Source organism: Microcebus murinus, chromosome 7 (genome assembly GCF_040939455.1).
Source record: "Microcebus murinus isolate Inina chromosome 7, M.murinus_Inina_mat1.0, whole genome shotgun sequence".
Classification (NCBI taxonomy): domain Eukaryota; kingdom Metazoa; phylum Chordata; class Mammalia; order Primates; family Cheirogaleidae; genus Microcebus; species Microcebus murinus.
This window is the reverse complement of record NC_134110.1, coordinates 78,363,717-78,376,979: the sequence shown is the minus strand read 5'-3', so window position 1 is coordinate 78,376,979 and position 13,263 is coordinate 78,363,717. Positions and strand designations below refer to the sequence as shown.

Sequence of the window (13,263 nt, the reverse complement as noted above, 5' to 3'; positions counted from 1 at the left end):
GCTGATGTATCTGGGCAGTCACTGCCAAGCAGATGGGTTTAAGTCACCATCAGCAGGGCGTAACACTAGAAGAGATGCATGCCTTCTACAGATCTCTAAGTATGGCCTTGATGGTGAATAGTTGATATGGGGAAGATGTTTCCTTGGTTTTCAATTACCTTGGTTTTTACAAACTCTAGGTAAAGCCCCAAACCCTCTAACCCCAGTGAGCATTTCCTGGTATGAATTGGTTATTCTCTACTTAAATAAATGGCCCCCAAATAGAAGCAGATACACAAAAACTTTTATTAAGTGGAAGTTAGACTTACTTCATGGTAATCAACCAGTTACAAGTGCATTTAAATTCATGTGTGTGGACACTGTAGAAGTCAGAATGGTCTGTCTTACTGAAAGTCCAGTGTTCTGGCTCGGTTCCAGCCAGTGCAACCCAAGGTAGAACCATACACAGAGTAAGTACAGGTCAACAATGATGTCAGACTAGATTGGCAACACCAAAGTCATTGTCACAGCTAAGCATTACAGAACATAAACGTCCAAAGACCAGAAGACTATTACTAAAGTGGTTCCTACTACAAGCCTTTTCTTCTACTTAAAATGCTTCCAGAGGACCAGTGTAGCAAATCCTCAACTCTGGGGGTGGGGGGTGGGACAGAGCCGCTTCTACATTTCACACTTAAACGAGCCACAGAAACTGTAAACATTTGGTGGCCGTCCTGATGCCTATTTCAGGTAGATGCCAGCTGTCCCCTCGGGAAAGTGCAGTTTAACTGGTGTGAACATTTTCTATTGTACGTCTTCAATCCACAATTTTTCTTGCCTGTTTCAATTAGCACCAGTTTATTTTAAAATATTTTTTCCTGGTGTTAAATATTTAGGAAACATTTTTTTTTTTTTAAAAACTAACACACAAAGTCCAAAACAATGAAAAGCAAAAAACATTCAAAAGATTGTTTTAGAGAACAGCATTTAGAAAAACAACATCATTTAAACATTCAACAAATCTATGTACAATGTGCCAAAAGTTGGCAAGGAGCATGGCTGAGGAACAGTCATGGAAAAGGTTTATTATCAACCTGAACCTCCACAGGCTGTATTTACAGTCAGATAGGTATTCAGAAATGTAGTATCAGAACATCTGGATTTGGCTAAAAATCATATAAAAAGACACGTTGCCCTCCCACAATAACTTCGTATTAGGTAGCAAACAATCCAGTATAACCTTAAGTATCAGGTTTAGAAGTGTTTTTTTCATATTTTACATACAGTTGATAAACTTTCTCAATGGACATAGCAGAGAACCGGGATGGCAGAGAAATATGGAGTTCTTTATTTCCACGTTGTCAGATGAAAGAATATTTTTTCATGCTGAGTAACACAGTATAAAGCAATGATTAAAGAGCAAAGACAAATTATTAGGAGAAAAGGTTTTATGAAAATATGAAATCAACAAGAGGGCTGAAGAAATCTGTGTATATTCTATATAGACTTTCTAAAATATAAGTCATTGTCTCTCTATGTAATTTTGAAAAAAGATCAGTGATTTGCTTTTCTGGACAGTATGTTCATTTGTTCTTTGAAGCTCTAGAACCCAAACTCTTTGAAGAATATTTTTTTTCTTGGATTGAGAATTAAACACAACAGACAAAACCTATGCCAATTTATCCAATGCGATCCTCGTTCATTTTATGCACTTTTGTTTTCTTGTTAATCCAACATTACTAGAACATCCGCCTATAAAGAACTGGGCACATTTTGTAACAGCCAACATTTCCCATTTATGCTTAAGAAGTAAAATATATATCATTCACCGTAGTGGTGGAACGTTTTTAGAGCCTGAAGTTTCAGAATAAAGTTTCAATACACCACCTTTAAAAACATCAACTAGGAGAAGAGAGAGGGGGGCATCCCACATACCCATGAGCATATGTGTTCAAGTTTATTTTGGATAATTTGCAGTTGTGATAAGTAGCTATGAAAAAAATTTACTTGGATTAGTTACAAAATACATGTTACTCTTTGAAAATGCATAGTTTATAATTTTATACATTCATTCACCAATATTAAAGACTTTTGTAAGCAAGTACTTACCTCCGAAGGGTGGTAAGATTGTATTTCAAAAGATCTCTAAACATTGGATAGCACTGCCATCTAGCTTCTGAATTAGTGCCCAATGACATGTGCATGCCTGTCATTTTCACATCACAAAGGAAGGACTGCTGTCTTCCCGCTGGTCTATCTCCCTGCCTCTATTTAGCAGGCACTAAAAAGCAACCTTTCTACTGATTGCATTTCCACTAACCACCCCATTTAAAATACTTAATAATTTCATTTTCATATTTTTAGATTTGGTGTAGAAAACAATTTGAAAGATGGCTTAATGTTTAAAAGCAGAGTTTTCTTAAACCTTATCATGGGCTAAGGACAACCGAGGTTTTGTAATTACTATTGTTCTCTCTCTCCAGTCTTCTCGTTTGAAAAAAAAAAAAAATGACTGTTGGCCACTCAGCAGTTGCATTTGATGATAGTCGTGAACCCTTTGGGACCTAGCGATTTTTTCTTATCCTGAGTTCTTCTAAGTATATAGGATTTTGATACACAAAACACTTTGGAAACTATTCTAATGTCTGGTTATTCCAGAGAGTGTATGTTTAAATGGCTGACTGTTATCCAACCATTAATTACAAAAATAAGAATTTTAGGGTATGTTGTAGGAAAATATTGATTAATGGCATTTTTCTTTTTTTACATATATGATCCACATTCCTGGGTTAATTTATACCCAGGGAATTTTTAGTTATTATTGAAGTCATGGGACTAGTAAATTTTGGGGATTTTTGAATTCTTCCCTAAAAATCTAAGTCTATTCTAAAGCTTTCTACCAGTGGTCAAGGAGGTTCCCCAAACAGTTGGGATACTGTGGAAAGGAGAGGCTTTGCCGTTGTCACAGGGGTTGGTCAAATCACAGCCACTGATTTCCAATACGCAGAGTATGGAAGGAAAGGTTTAAAAAGCAAAACAAGGGTTTGTAATCTGCAAGGTTATGCATTGCTCCTCCACCCTTTCGTGGGTGGGTGGGTGGGGTAGTTTAAGGGGCAATTCAAACTCCGGCAGCCACTGGCCCTAAGAGTTCTGGCTCTGTCCTCTCGGCCCGGTACATCTGTGCCCAGAACGTGGGAAGGGGCTGGCACTGGAGTGAGAGACAAGTGCTTAACGTGAGCGGCTTGGAGTCATTTTCTTTCTCCATAAATATAAAATTAAAACAATCATGCCCTGCAGGAGCTACTTCCTTTTCACATACTAAAGGCCAATTCCTGTTTTCATGTTCTGTAATTGCAGGCAGAGGTCAGAGCCTGGAGTAATTCGAAGTGGAGCCCTCTCGCCCTGCCCTCTTGGCTCCTTGAACGTGTGCCCGCTCCACCTGCTGGTTCTGATCTCTCTCAGCCTGGCGTGTGTGTGGGGGGCCTGGTGGGGAGGTGGCTTGCATGCGGCTTTGAGGCACAGTGCAAGGGTTGGGTCTCTGCCTGGCTACTCTTTATCGTGAGTCTGAACAAATCTCCTGTGCTCAGTGAGGCTGGTTGTCCAGTGACCAAGCTGCTCTCCTCCTGATGGCCTCAAACTGTTCAGACAGACAGAATTCCCTCCCCCGCCACCAAGGAAGGTGGTGGCCACATTGAGCCTAATGTACCAACCACAGTAACATTTATCTATCCCCTTGGACCTTAATTTGAGAGAGAGAAATCAGCACAGAAGCAAGAAGGTCCCATCACGGGCTTTGGAAGCGAACACACACTACAGCCTGGCCTCTGGCTTGGGAACATGAGGGCAAGGAGGGGAGAGTAATGTTCCTCTAGCAAATTCTTAGGGGCCATGTGGACAAAACAAGACTAGGAACCAGAATGGTCTCTCTTAGAGCTCAATTTTTTTCTCCAGAGTGCTGGTTTTCCTCTTTAGTTAGGGATTAATCAGGAGAAAACAGATGAGCACCTTTCCTTTTTTTTTTTTTTTTTTTTCTTTAAAGAACATTTTCTGCTTTAATGACAACTCTTTTACCTTTTTTCAGGAGTTGTCGCTTTCTACCCTAATTTTCTGAATTAAAAATTTAGGGAACTGGCCCTTATAAGAGAACCTCATAGTTAATTAGACTTAAGAATTTATCTTTCATATTTTCATAATATAAAGGGGATCTTCTCTTTAGAAGGTGGTAGTTAATAATTATGTGGATGGTGCCCAACACGAGAAAGAACATTTTTAAGAAACAAGGACTATCATTTAACTACTTTCTCCACCTTTTTTTTTTTTTTCAAAATCTATAGTTATCTGCTTTTGGAATGATAGTTTTCTTCTTGTCCCCTAAAGCTTGGGTCTTTTTAAGTCTTGCCACAGTCACAGGATGGTGACATCCATTGCAAAAGGAGCTGCTTTTCCCTCAGAGGAGGAAGGTGCTAAACTGGAGGTTCGTCCTCCAGCACTGTGTTACTTCAGAAACGCGACAAAAGTATCATTAATCAAAATGAATGCTAATGAAGTAGGTGTCAGGCCAAACTGGATTTCTCAGACTCCTTCCAGCTCCATGGCTAAGCTGCCTGTGAGCGGCTTTACTCTAAACTCGAGATGATAAACTAATGGGTGAAGGATAAGATGAAATCCACTCATATATTGGACTGCCTTTTAATCATTCACATTACATTGCCAATCTTATGTAAATTGCATTCATATTTAAACATGACTAAACTATATTACCAGGCATTTCCAACTTTGGGTTTACATTACATTTTGATTTGATCATTACAGATCTGTAAATTTTGAGCTGGTTTTATATTTTCTGGCATCAATTGAAGTTTCCATAGATGGCAAATGTTGTATACTAGCAGCGAAGCAGTTTTCCCAAGGAGTCAAAACTTTTACTCAGAACATCGCATTAGCAAGGAAAATCTGATAATTAACCACTTAGTTGGTTAGAATTTAGGCACTGGGGATTAGTAAAGGGATACATTTAGGTTTGTACTTGGCCACATGAATGAGTGGGCTGTTTACTTCTATGCTGAAAGTCCTGGACTGAAAGGACGGGTTGAGACATGGTGGGTCCCTAGGTCTTGTTAGGTCTCGAGTCATTCTGGAAGGTCTGAGCCAGCCCTTCACTGAGCCCTTTCCCTCCTCCTCACAAGCAAAATTGAGGCTGCCTCTCAGGTTCAAGATTACTCTGGGTTGGCCTTGGAGGTGGATAATGGTGATTCTAACTATCCCTGTTCTACACTGGATTCTTGAAGATCAAACGGAATAACGTGTCTGAAAGAGACATTCTTTATTACATCTGGGAAAGGGTTAGTGATTATCCTGATGCCATCAGGATGTAAGATACAGTTCAAAATGAGTTGGTCCATCCAAGCCAGGGAAGCAACTTCTAATATTTTTCATGACACGTTTATTTCCATTTTGCTTTTGCCCTCAAAGATGTTAAGCTTTTGTACGGGGGAAAACACCCTTTGGAAGTTAGTGGACACTCCAAGATACCTAAGTGCCTACCAGTTCTGAAGCAAGGACTTTGCCATATCAGAGGTGCAACAATGGTAATTTTACCCTGGCATGAAGACTCACGAGGGGCGATGGGGAGGGGAGGGTGTGGAGAGGTTGGCAAAGGGCTTTGGCACAAGGAGGTGTGTGCTATCTTAAAACATCAGGGGCTCCTGCCTGCCTTCTCTGAAGGCACGAGGCTGCTCTTTGCCAGCCCCTCATCACAGTGGTCACGGCAGTGAAAACAGTATGAAAATCAGGATTACAGTTATTCAATGCTTCGGGGCACGGCCTGGGCACGCCAGAAGGAGGCAGAGTGCCAGAGCTGGGTAACTCACTATATTTTGATCCGAGGCAAGGCTAAAGACATTGCATTTCTATATCCGAGTCTTCCAGGAGAATGATTTCTAGGGAGAAATGACCTCTTTCCCTTCTTTTATTTTAGTTGTTTAGATAGTGGCAACATGTGGGTTTGTGGGGCTGATGGATGTACTTGGCCTTATACCCATGGAATGTGGGATCTGTTTTCTCCAACAGGTGAAACTGGTGGCCACAGGCTGCACTCACCCACATGCAGGTTCTCTTTGGTCTGTACAGTGTTGGCCAAAAACTTGAGTTAGTTGTCAACACTTCAAGTGTCAGTTAATATATTTCCAAGTCAGAAGATCTGGCAGCCCCGGGCCTGATTTCTTCATGGTTCTGATTGTCTAGAGCTGAGTATTCCTTCAAAGGGGGCAAGTGTTCTCTGTTTCAATAGGATCTCACATTCCTAGTGTCCCTTTTTGTCTGATCTACTACATGGATCATTACAGAACTTGCTTTGCCCTTCTAAGGCATCTAAATTGGCAAACTCTGCTTTATACTATTAGGAAGCTTCTATTTAAAGATGAAGGGAGACTCATTTGATTCACAACTATACAGAAATAAACATTTCTTGGGGACTTCAATACTAAAATGGAAATATTCCAAGGGAATGAAGATAGAGATTTGCTGGTTGACTCATCTCAAAGACTGGGAGCCAAGGCTGTACACGGTTTTCCCTAACTCTGTGCATCTCTGGTCCTCATGTGTGCAGGTTCCAAAGCCTATTTGAAACCAAGGTCAGAGTGACCTTCTGACCACCTCACAAGAGTTGCCCAGTAGGTGTATGGCTATTCTGTCTCAGCTTTTCTTTTGATGTTATCTGTGTACTTGGCTAATTAGGATAGTTTTTGGATTATCAATCTTAAAACAATGCTTTCTTGTTTTAATAGTGAGTGGGCTTGAATAAAACTGTACATCATTATGAAATGGTTTTGGCAAAGTTCAGAATTGAGCGGTTATAATAGACTCGCCACAGCTCCCCTCCTTGTTTCCTGACTTGGGAACCCAGTCACTTTGCGATCACAACCTTGTGTGCCTGTCAGTTTTTCACAGTGAAAAATCAAGCACTTATTCTGATAAGGAAATTAAAGTTATTTAGTTAGTGCTGAGGACAAAATTAATAATGTAAGTGCTACTGATCACCGAAGAATTCTATCTTTGAACCTTCATACTATGATTTTAGAAATTTCTACCAAATGATACTTGCTAGTTAAATGTAGGTTTGTGGTTCTGGTAGGTCAAGTGGTAAACTTGTGTTTTCGACATGGAATTTATCATTTTACCCGAAAGAATTTATAAGAATATTTCTCCCAGAGCCTATAAGCATATCTGTTAACATTTTTTTAGATTTAAAATATATATGCTGATTCTTCAAGTGCCTTTCCCATAATTCTTTGAAAATTAAATAATGGTAATTAATGGTAAATTAATAGACTGGTAATGATAAAAGGAGTAGCTGTTGCTATCTTGATTCTCTTGTAATAACCATTCCATCTGATCCGCATTTCTACCTTTGCTTGCAGAGGGTTAATTGAAAAGATATGCATCAAAACACTTGCTTAAAAGAGGCATAGCCCTTTGTTTGGTGAGCAGGAATTGCTTATAATATTAACATTTCCTGTCTGGTAAAATACTATATTTTAAAAAATAAGCTACAATGTATAAAACCAAGGTCATTTCCCACAAAATGTTCATGTTCTTTGTGATTACAAAACACGGCATCTTGTAAAATATTTCCAGTTGTGTTAACTTGAGAAGTTGAGTATTAATGCGTATTATAAAAGTGTCATGTCTCTTAGAACTGTAGAAGCCTAAGCAGTATATTTCTTGTTTTATTTGGAAAATTAAGTCATCATTATTATTGTCTTTAAGATTACATTTTGCCATAAACATATCACCATTGTGATTCTCAGACCCACAACAAAAGTTATAAAACATGAGATTGTCTTCAAAAGAAGGAACTATTTACAAAACAGGACCAGAAGTAAGATTCCCATTTTGATTGCTAGTCCTATGATGGATACACCTTTTAAAGCATATATATCATTGAATATGGACTTTTTCAAAGTTAAGTCATACTAAGCAAACCAGTTGGTCTTATAATACATTTTATACTTTCTTGTTCTATTGGTGTGCATTCCTCAGTGATACAATTGGTACCTAAAAGTGCTAATCTCATTTCATTCACTGATTTCAGGTTTGGTAGTTACAATGGGAAAAAGACACAATGAACCAGTTTCGATGCAGAGGCATCCCCACAAGTTTGAGGAATAGGAGAGTCTGTGTGCTGCTCGCAGGGCTACTTCCTTAGAGAAATGAAATTTCCAGTTGACCCGCGTGCCCAGTGCATTCTCCAGAATGATCCACATTCTCATGCATATTCATGAATCCTGCTCTGTTTCCACTCATTTGTATGCACAAATTCTCCCCCCGAGTTCACACAGGTCAATGCTACAGATGATGTGGTCGATAGAAATTCTACGGGGTCTCGTGAGAAAAAGCAGCACCTTCTCCACAAAAGTCCATGGAAGTTTATTCCTTAACATGCTATTAAAGCAAAATGCACATCTTTAACGGCTTGCTTTCACCTACAGAACTCTGCTTATAGCTAATAAACAGTCACCCAATTGGGTGATTATAGAAAGGAACAGCAAGGCTTTGTATTCACAATTACATTCAGAAAAAGCCTTACGAGAGTCTATGAATATCCCCCAGGCGTTGGCCTGTGGTTCCAACGTCCGTCTTGGACTACAGGTCAGCTACCAAGAAAACAGCTCCTGTTCATGGGCCATTCCCCTCCACCTCGAAAAGTCGGTACTGTCCAGTTCACTGAAATTTGTCTTGAAATGATACCACTTGAAAAAACTTGTTCTGACTAGCAACGACTTTACAGATAACAAAATTCTTCCTGGTCTTAGGATTCTCCAGACCTATTTTTCACATGCCCTTTATTTTTCCCTGAGGAAATGAATATAATTTACAGTATTTTGCTACTATTCTCAAGGTATTCTCTCCTCTATGTACAGTTCTTGCCACCTTTCTCTGAGCCTTCTCTAGTGAATGGTGCACTTCCGTTTTCCAATGGGGTCTGATGAAGTGGGATAGGAATTCAGCAGTGCTGGCTAACGCATAACCCCAGGGCCACTTCCAAAAATGTGGCTTAGTTTGACACCAGAGACAGCAGATTTAAAAGTTGAGTGATCTTGCAATTTTATGGAGGACATTTCAGTTTCTGAAATCTTTTGTAACATACATGTGACTATCTCTTTGGGGAAGCCCAAGAACTGCAACACGGGTCATTCTCTACTGAAAATTGTCACCTGCAATGTGGTTGTGGCCGGGCAAGGAATCGTCTAATAAAGGGCACCTCGTTGGTACATGGAGCTGCCGACAGGCACTTTGCAGCCGAGCGTGCACCTTCCTGGTGAGAAACCCACTGCTCTCTTCCTGACGCTGGCTCTTGCCAGCCACGGGAGAAACTCTCCTCCAAATGAGGTGGAGGGAAGTCCACGTCCGCTCGGGATGAGGCTGCCTGCTAGAGACAGCCCTGCACTCTCGACGCCTTCAGGGAAGTGGCTCCGGGCCCTCTCCTCGCTCCAGGCAGCTGCTTCCAGCGGGAGAACGGGGCAGTTCCCGGGGAGGTGCTCGGGGACAGTTACCACTGGCTGATTAGCACCAAGAAGATGAGTGGGACCAGGTGTCCACAGGCCTCTCGTATCTCCCCCCTGACCCCTTTGCTACCCAGGTGTTTTCTCCATCTTGTCACACTGCCTCCCACACATTGAGCACATGGCACCTGGGAAGGACTAAGTCTTAAAACTACTGCCTGATGAATACTATGGTTGTGGGTATCTGGAGAATGCCCTGCCAGTCACCGTGAAATGCTGCTTTGGAGAGAGATGAGAAACCTTTTTTTGAAGGAAGGGGTGTCAAGGGAGCAAAAAAGCAAAAGGCTACCACATGCCTTATTTAGAAATACCTGGGGACGGGAATCCATTGTATCGCCACTCCCTTCACACAGACAGGCCTCTGGGCTCCCCGGGATGGACACGGCTCCAGCCCGCTTCCCACCCTTCCCCCTCCTCCTGCCAAGTGATCACACACACTAAGCAACTTGGTTCCACAGGGATGGCATAAAATGAAAGTCTGGCTTAATTTGGCACTTCATTTAGTTGCAAGATATAACAAAATAACTCTACATCAACAAAAAATTTTAACTTTTACAACCAGCCGCTGTAGATTGAAATTCATAGCTTTCTTGGTGGCTTGGACGAAGCATAATCCCTTTTCTTCAAGGCCAATCAGGTGTCACTTGGTGGTCTCCTAGTTAGTACATGCCTTGGTACAGGAAATGTATGTCTGTGTGTCCAGGAAGGTACTGAGGGTCTGTCCGTACCCGAGGCCGGAGAAGAAAGTACACAGAGCCCTGGGTTAGCCAGCAGAAAGGAGCCCTGACTCGGGCAGGAGATTCAGAGAAGTGTGTGTGGAGAAGGCTTTAGAAAGGAGAAGAAATCCCAGGGAAGCTGCATTCACCTCTACGGTTCTGCTTGCACCTGTGCACTGGCTGACAACTCGGTAAGGAGCGAGTTGGCCTCAGGTAAGCCAGAGCTCAAACTGCTCATGGGCTGCGTCTTTGGGGCTGAGAGCCATAGGGCCTTGCTCCAGGACTACTCCACAGTAAAGATCTTTCCCTTCTTGTGTTCCAGAGTTCTGGGAGGGGTGGATTTGACCCCTCACCACTTCAATCTTTTTTGATTAGTGACTCAATCCAAGGATCAAGGGCCAGAGCCTTGATCAATCTGGATTTTGTCAAAGAGAAAAACCTCTGGTCCAGGGTTGTCCCCTGACTTTCATTTACACAGTGAATTTGCTCAAACAGTTGACCAGCCTTGGCCTTTCCATGCCCACTGGGCAATCTGCCCGTCGTTCAGGGCCTCCTGGACCAGGCCAGAGCATCGTATCATCTGCAGTGGTGCTGCAGGTGAAGTGACAGGACACCAGGAGGGGGAAGGACATGCTAGGGCAGAGGAAGCAAACGTAGTTTTGCATTTTAAAAAAATGCCCTTGTAATGCTGACCTTGTAAAAGTACTAAACATACAATATAGCTGGTGCTGTGCCTAGTATTGATTGGTAATCAAGATGTGAAATTAGATCTGTTCTCTTGAAATAGAAATAAGTGTTTTTAAAGAAAAAAGGAAAAACAAAAAACCCAGAATCTCTTCCAAGGAATAATTTTTTTAAAAAGTTATATGACCGTTTAAAAAATAAATTGCCAAAATATCTGAACGCACAGATTGTGGATGTTGCACTGCAGAACCTCCTGATAGTTTCCCTTGCTTATATATATAAAAAGGATATCTGTTATTACTAGATGACTTCTTTCTACTTACTCTTTTTTTAAAAAGCATATGTACAAGCTCAAAACATATATTAAACTTCCCTCTGTGCAATTTCATTGAACATTCCTATGGCTGATCCCACGTCCCTTGTTCCCTACACAGTACCTCCTCTAAGGTGCTCTTGCTTCTTTGCATAGGTATAGGAGAAAGAACTCTTCAGCAGGGCAGTCGACAGTAGGGGAGATAGAAAATGAGCTTATTTATAGGGCTTGGCAACTACTCCCCTCTCCCTACGTCAGCACCACCAAAACCAACAACAGCAAGCAAACACACCAAGCTAGAAAGGCCAGTCGGTGGAACACAGCGCTGGCCCTGACCCTGCTAAACTGAGAGATTCCTATACCCACATGCATTTTCCTTTTGGTGTTCTGTATGTTCCCTTTTGAGTAAATTCTTACTGAATAGCTCCCATATTTTTATAAGAAAAATAAAGGTTTGGACCTCCCATTTACCCATATAATGTTTATATTGTTCGTTAACCCATCTCCCATACATGCTAAAGCATAAAACCTATAAAAGTGCACTCAGAATGGAAGTGGTCTGTGGACCTAACGTGACTTTCTGAACAGATGGGGACATGTCTGCTGTGTTCTTTGTCTAAAGCAAACCTGCTGGGAGAGTTTGGAGTTCTCTACCTTTTTCTGAAGTCAGCCAGTGGTGGAGTTTGGAGGGAAGGACTAATGACCCATTAACCTGGCTACAGTCTTGACAGACACGCGGTAACAAATAGATCCGAGCTGCTGTTTGCATCCCATCCCTGAAAGAAGCATCAAGGCTTACCCAGATGGCTACGGGGGCCAGTTCTTGACTGAGTTGTGGCAGGTAGAGTATTAGCTGTGCTGCCTCGTGGGGAAGAGCTTCTTATAAATCCAAGGAAGACTCCTAGATGTTTCCCAACAGTGACAGCTGGATTTCCTGAACTTAGCTTGGGGCTGATGTCTGCTGGTGATTTCCACGGCCAATTGCTTTTTGAGTTTGTGCCATCTGGGGCCCACCAAGCTAACAGCTCTACCATGGTTCAGTTTGGAGCCATTCTTAAAAACAAAACAAACAGAAAGACATAGAAAAAGATACCCAGCGTGCTGCACTTTCTTGCAACACATCATGATGTGTACTGCTCCAAGAAGTCAAATGGAAAACAGGGAAAAGATTATTCACAACAAAAGCAGGTATTGTTCTTTGTACAATTGCTACTGAATAATGTGTAGCTTATTTTTTGTGTGTGTGTTTGTCAAAAAAATCTCAGAAACGGCATAATTCAGAAAGCTTATCAAAATATGCCTTTCTAGGTAAAACGGGCTTTGTTGGTTCAATTGTTTCAAAAGTCCACAGTTTTAAGACCTAGACATACAGCAAAAAAGTTGACTTTTCTTTTGAAGGGAAAAAAAATAGTAATAGCTGCTCTGGGTTGGGTTCTCAGGAAGAGCAGTAAGGGTGGTGACTTTTGTTGTTGCTGTCACTCCACCAAGGTTTCTGGAAGTGCTTTTCCTGGGCTTCAAGTGTGTTTTATTTGGAAGGAAAAGCTCTTTCCAACACCTACACCGGAAGGGCCAGGGCAGGAGTGCTCAGGCCTGGGCATCTCTCAGTCGATGAACCTCTGGCAGGCCTTCTTCCAGCGGCAGGAGGTGCACCACATGTCTCGATTCTCCATCCCGTACACCTTCCGGCATTTTTTGCCCTCTCCCCTGGGCTTCCTGTGAGACAGACGAGGAAGATTAGTTCAGTGGGAAGAATTCAAGGGGCATTCTATGGAGAGCTCAAAACAGAGCGAGGGAGGGGGAGAGAGGGAGAGAATATAGGAGGGTTCTCTCTAGGTTCAGACTTCAACATATGCTGGATGTGTCCATGGCCCCTATACTTAGCTGTTACTATTAGGTACTACAGCCCTTAAGCTTCTATTTGTCCATTTGCGGACATGTCCATCTGGCCATCTTTTAAAAAGTGAATGAAATAAGTAAACATAAGAAATGCCAACAGAGAACACCATTG

General features: G+C 41.7%; 1 protein-coding gene across 1 annotated transcript in view; it reads right to left on the bottom strand.

The window, feature by feature from the left end:
- Nucleotides 1-261: 261 nt before the first annotated feature.
- ZNF704 (zinc finger protein 704) overlaps nt 262-13,263 on the bottom strand; it is a 224,017-nt gene continuing 211,015 nt past the window's right edge. The window contains exon 9 of the mRNA XM_012739991.3: nt 262-12,968. Coding sequence (XP_012595445.2) covers nt 12,857-12,968 — 112 coding nt within the window. The 3' untranslated portion in view covers nt 262-12,856. The remainder of the gene's footprint in view (nt 12,969-13,263) is intronic.